This window comes from Hakea prostrata, chromosome 3, assembly GCF_041222555.1.
Source record: "Hakea prostrata isolate BN-2017 chromosome 3, UWA_Hpros_2, whole genome shotgun sequence".
Taxonomy (NCBI): domain Eukaryota; kingdom Viridiplantae; phylum Streptophyta; class Magnoliopsida; order Proteales; family Proteaceae; genus Hakea; species Hakea prostrata.
The window spans coordinates 9,933,090-9,939,034 of record NC_142602.1 but is presented as its reverse complement, the minus strand read 5'-3'; the positions used below and the strand labels follow the sequence as shown (position 1 = coordinate 9,939,034).

The 5,945-nt window shown below is 39.2% G+C and overlaps 1 protein-coding gene across 1 annotated transcript; it reads right to left on the bottom strand.

Annotated features, from left to right (window-relative positions):
- Positions 1–3,306: 3,306 nt before the first annotated feature.
- LOC149020762 (vignain-like) lies at positions 3,307–4,715 on the bottom strand. Its single transcript, XM_089148975.1, has 4 exons — positions 4,262–4,715; positions 3,918–4,150; positions 3,707–3,850; positions 3,307–3,610 (listed from the first exon to the last, which is right to left on the bottom strand). Exons 1-4 carry the CDS (start codon positions 4,713–4,715, stop codon positions 3,362–3,364), a joined length of 1,080 nt encoding a protein of 359 aa, XP_089005101.1. The 3' UTR covers positions 3,307–3,361.
- Positions 4,716–5,945: the final 1,230 nt, after the last annotated feature.

Below are 5,945 nucleotides of genomic sequence, written 5' to 3'. Positions count from 1 at the left end.
AGGGATAGTAGATATGAGATGGTCGATGAGTAGAAACCTGATTCGGCGGTGGTGGTGATAAAGAGATTCTGGGTCTGAATTCCTGCGCATCAGGATCCAGGTGCCCAGAAAACTTAAGAAGTCGATTTTCCTCCATGGATAAAAGAAAGGTTTGTTCACTTACTTACAGGAGAGAAAACAACAACTCAAAAAGAGGAGAGACTCCAGATTTTCTTTGAGCACATACTATGACCTAAAAATGAAATCTCTCTTATCTTGTCAAAGAAGATTTCACGGCGACCACATTAATGCATAGAAAATCTTGTCGGCGCAAGCAAGAGTCCCTTCAATCCTCCATTCCTGCGTGCGTAACTACTGCGTATCTTATTCTTCCAAGAGAGGACTACTCCTAAAAACTTCAAACCTCCTCTCAGAATTCCAAGGCTATGAGTCTCAACCAGAAACGGATATCCCTAAAAACCTGGTGTTTCGACTTCTCAACTTGGAGCCGACTTCGCTGGAAATATGGTTCAGATTCTATTAAATTACAAAAGTAACCTTCGAAGTATCACACACAAATCGATCAGAAACCGTACACGCGGGCGGCTCCGTTGAGAAGATATGTTACATGTTTGAAACTTGAAACGTTAAAAACACTATACCCAACCCCCAAAAAAAAAAAAAAATTACTAACACCATAATATAATAGATCCACACATAGACGAGGGTAGTTACGGTAATAAACATCAAAGGTTGGTTTGTTTACTTGAGAGAGCATGTATGACACGTGTAATATCTTACTGTACTTTTTTTTTTTTGGAAAAACTATCTCACTGTACTTTTTTTTTTTTTTTTTGGTTTTTTTCTTGTAATCTATCTCACTGTACTTACTTGCTTGCTTTTCGGATTGAGCCTTTCAGGATTTTCCTTCCCCCAACTGCTATAGTGCCATGATGATGCCCTGATGGGTACTGACTCGACACAGCATGACCATCAACGCTTCAGCCTTTAAGAGTAATCGGCTAAAGCCCAAATCTCTGCCTTCTCCATCCAAACCTTTTTTGTGTTTTATTATCAGTAGTTCATTACTACCGAAAAAAATAAAAATAAAAGCAGGCCTGCCTTATTTTTAAGCTTAATACATAGGGCAGAGAATGTTACTATTACATATATGAGAATCTGTAATCTCTTCACTCAAAAGTATATATCAGTCATTACTGACTTTAAGATAATTTTTTTTATGATGAAAAATCCGGTATGAGCTAGATAGCTAGAGAGTATATATTTTTTTTGGTAATTGAAATGCTTCTACAAGCTAACTGATTTGGATGTCAGATTGGCCATTAATTTTATTATTATTATTATTATTATTTATTTATTTTTTTTTTTTTTTAAGTAATAAATTTTTTTGAGACTGCACAAGATCCCTTGTCAAAGGTTCAGGAGGAAAATGTGGAGTATGTACATGCCATATGCCATATGCCATACATAGAACACAGAGAACACAGGTTACCCCACTCTCTAACAAATTTTCTACCCAAATAAAAATGTACAAAATATTTAAAAAGGTAACCATCAATTGATACCATATGTCATTGGACTCAACTCATACCTCTCCTCTGCTCATCCCTGCTCCCGCCTTTTGTTTTTCTTCTATCTCTGCTCCTCTTCCCGTCTTTGTTACCCTCTTCCCCGCCCCAACCGATCTAGGGTTTCCCCTTAGTCTGTTTGGGCTTGTGTTTTTGTTTTTGTTTTTTGTCCCCCCGTTCGCTTGTTCCTCGCGCCCCTCGGTCAGTTCGGCCACGCGGCCCTCGTTGCTCCCCGCTCGTGGTGGTGTGTGCCCGCTTCTGGGGTGTTTATTCTTCCCCCTGTGGTGTGTTTGTTCGGGTTTGTGGCCGCCTCTGCCCCCGTCCCTGGCTTGGCTTTCCGTCCTTGCCCTGCTTCTCTTGTTTGCGTTGCAAATATTGATGATATATAGTCATATATATGCATACAAAAATTCTACCATATGCATATGGTGCTCTACAAGCATCTGTATTGAATATTGATAAGTGGGTACACAACTAATGTAACGAACCGCAGATCTAGGTAAAGTTCGTTATACCGATTAATTGGTCTTCAACAAAAGTTTTTGTCATTTGTTATCACAACAAAAATAAAGGCGATAAAAGTGATAATAATTTGTAATCTAATCAATCATTTTAGGCTTGTTGCATCAATTACCATTTCAGTTTGCCAAAACCAACATGAATGAAAGTGGTGAAATAGTAAATCCCGCTTTTTATCAATGGTGTTTCATATTTTGCATTTCCAACTTTGGTTGGGTTCAATTTAAGGCCCAGCCCAGTTAACATTATTATTGAAAATTGAAACCCCAGCGTAGCCCATGAGCTTTGAACCTTCTCTAAGTCACCCAAAAAAGAAAGAATTTCTCCGGTGACCACTTTCCTCCCTTTTCAGGTTGATATTTGTACTTAATTATATTATATAAAGTAATCCTCCATGTTTTGTTAGAGGTGGCTTCCCAAACCCATGACCCACAATTATTAATTTGTGGTGGAGACAAAGAACGAAAGGGACCATCCAAACTTGCCTCCTCCCCCCTGGTTACCGGGATATATGCTGCTACCCACTAACTTTTGTTGGGGAATAGTGGGCTTGATGACTTTAATAATACAAAAACAAAAATAGAATCCGAGGCACATAAATAAGACAATGGTTTATGGGCCCCTGCCATCATCATTAGTTGGGCAGATCGCACTGGGCCCATTTGGGAATCTGTGGCCCTTTGTCGGATCTTGTTATGGGGAATGAATGAATCGTCACCATCCGTTAACATGCTGGCCAGTTCCTTAGTCCTTACCTCACCAGAGAGACAAGGGGAGAAAAGTATTCAAATGACAAATATATATAAAACTTTAAAATCGAATGCGGCTCAACCCCTATTGGACTGGGCTGGGTTCGAGATTTTTGTTATATTTGTAAGATTGGCCCAATATTGCTTTAAGACAAACCCGGCCCGGCCCGTGTCGGCCCATTGACACCCATGAAAATGATTAATTACCTTTCATAGAGATTACATTATTTTTTTTTGTAATAAAAAGGGAGTGGGGGGGGAGGGGGGGTGGGGTTCAAAATACTAAATTTTAATTTTATATTTAATATATAATTCATAAATTCCATAAAAACAAACACCCCAAAATTTAATTTTACCACCCCCCCCCCGGCTCGGGGGGTGAGGGGTCGGGATTTTCTATCTTTTTTATTCTTCCCCCCCCCCACCCCCCAAACGCCCTCAGACCAACCAATACTATTTCTTTCTCCCAAATATTCAAGAGAGAAAGGCATGTAAATGTCTAAAATATGATGAGATGATTCTTCCTCAAAGTTCGTCCTTGGGGTGTTGGGCATTTGGGGAAGTTTTGATTGGGAAAGAAGCTTGCATTGCGATACCACAAAGTCCATGACTGGCCTTGATGCCACGCTGCATTCTAATGTAACCTTCTTCTCCCCAGTCTTCACCCCATGAGTTTCTCACGATCCAATACTTGGTTCTATCAGCAGTGGTTCCATATCCCACAATCACCACTCCATGATCTAGCTCTGTTCCACAAGGTCCAGTGAACACTCCCTGTTCATGCATCGTGCCGAGTATTGATCAGTTGACATGATTTACTACAGTTTCTTTGTCTTGAATTCTAGTTTTAGGTGATGATTGATTGCATACCTCGGAGTAGAATTGAAAGGGATGACCACTGGCTTGAATGGCTACAGAAACAGGTTGGTTTGCTACTGCTTTCAATAGGGCAGCCTCATTGTTGGATGGAACATCTTGATGTCCATCAATTGTCACCAAAGCACCACCATCCAACTGCAAAATTAGAAAAATTAAGTTTGAGAACCCAAACTAGAATTTTGATTTGCTGAGAAATATCTACCTTTGATGCATCACAGGTACCATCCTTGGCCATGTAGGGATATTTTTCTTCTGTGGTAAGCCCTCCACTTGATTTAATAAACTCAAATGCATAATCCATGAGTCCTCCACTACAGCCTGAATTCTCAGTGCTACAGTCTATCAATTGTTGTTCAGACAGTGAGACGAGCTTCCTTGTCTTGATCTGATTTATGCCCTCAACAGCAGCAACAGTTGAAAAGGCCCAACAACTTCCTGTTACAATATTTGCATAACATGAAAATAATTTAGTATCATAATCCATCAATTGGTCAAGTGGTGAAAGACCCACAATACAAAATAAGAAAACTGTAATTAAATGCTTACCACATTTGCCTTGATTCTTGACACTATTGACAGCACCTTTAGCCCTCCAATCAATAGAAGAAGGGACTCTTTGGAAGTTTTCATAGATGAAGCCATCAACCGCACGAGAACGTCCTCGTAGCATGCTATAGTGACTCACTTTAGAGCCTGCATAGGTGCTGGTGAATTCTTGGTTGGTCATATCTGCAAATTTGTTGAGCTTCAATTTGTAAGGATTGTCTAGTTTGTTGAATTCATGAATGTACTTGACATTCTCTTTGAATACATTGAAACGTATTTGTTTCTCTGAAAGGTCTCGAGAAACAGTGTGATGACTCCTCCACTTCTCATATAAGCTCCAAAGACTGTCTTCCCTCTCCAAATCCTTTTCTGTGAAGTCCATGCACTGGGCCAGACTCAGAAGCAATGCACATGACAGAACAAACACAATAAGCACCTTCTTCTCCATCTCCATTGCTTATTTTGATGAAGAACCTAGGTTTGTTTAAGTGGGTTTATATAGAAGAATATATCACAAGAGGAAAAGCTTCAGAATACCTTCGATTCTCACAATCAATTATTTGGAGGGCATGCATAGGTTGGGGAAGAAAATATCAAGTTGAAGGTTTCTTGTGGGCAACAAGAACGAATTAACAAATTATAAGGAAGGTTATCTAACTCCAAACTAGCTAGGCTATCTCCTGTGCTTGTAAAAGAATTGCTATTTCAAGAATGTCATAGAGCCTACCAGAATAACAAGTGAAGCAAGCAACTGGTGTTGTTTATATGCTAGAATGAGTGGTAGCTATGGTGACATAAGGGAGTTACTTGTTACAACTTTAACTGAACACCTATAAGGGAAAAGGAAAGACGGCTCGGTTACGTTTGGGGAGTTTCATACTTTTCATGCATGTAGTTTTGGACAAAAACAAAGCTCTCTCCATTTTGTGATTTCAACTTCGCATTCAAAACACGCTAACGTTGTCATGGAGGTGACGGGTGGGTCATGATCTTGGAGACTTTTGAGACACGATTTCACCCAAATGGGCTGCTGCAGGAAGCCATAAAGACCTCCTATGACTCATTGCGTTATTTTCCCTTTCGTAAGGACCCATAGCTTTAACCCTAGAAATTCCTATGACTTCTTTTTTTTCTTCTACTTTCGAATCTCCTACTAATAACTAAACAATGACTTTTCAAAAGGATCAGGGGAAAGCCCCAATGCTTTTCGCCCCTATTTTCAAGCAAAAAATGTGAGGTGAAGAAAAAAAGAAGAAGGTTTCCTCCATAAACTTCCAATCTCCTTTGTAAAGAAATGGTTCAGGATTCGATAGTTTTCACCTTAAGTTAGGTTGTCTAATTTATTTATTTTTATTTTTTTTGAAAAGTTAAGGTTCATCAATCAAAGCCTTGTTACATCCTCAAGGGGAGATGTTGTTTACAAGGATCGAACCAATGACCTCTCCACTGAAAAGTATGAATCTCTACCACTATTACACTCTACCAATCTTGCATTGGCAAATTGATCTAATATTCATACTGTTGAAACTTAGGTAAACTACAATTACAGAGCTTTTATATGTATAATTAGGGAAAATCGAATTCTAATATATATTTTTTTTTGTTGGTACAAAGGCGCTTTTTATATATAGTGATAGGGATCTTAGCATGTAAGTAATCCAACCCATGACCTCTCACTCAAATA

Excerpts from the sequence above, each read along its gene's own strand:
- LOC149020762 (XM_089148975.1), bottom strand. The coding sequence starts at position 4,715 with ATGGAGATGGAGAAGAAGGTGCTTATTGTGTTTGTTCTGTCATGTGCA. Across the intron at positions 4,151-4,261 it reads CAAGAATCAAGGCAAATGTG|GAAGTTGTTGGGCCTTTTCA; the intron begins GTAAGCATTTAA and ends ATATTGTAACAG. Across the intron at positions 3,611-3,706 it reads CCTTTCAATTCTACTCCGAG|GGAGTGTTCACTGGACCTTG; the intron begins GTATGCAATCAA and ends ATGCATGAACAG.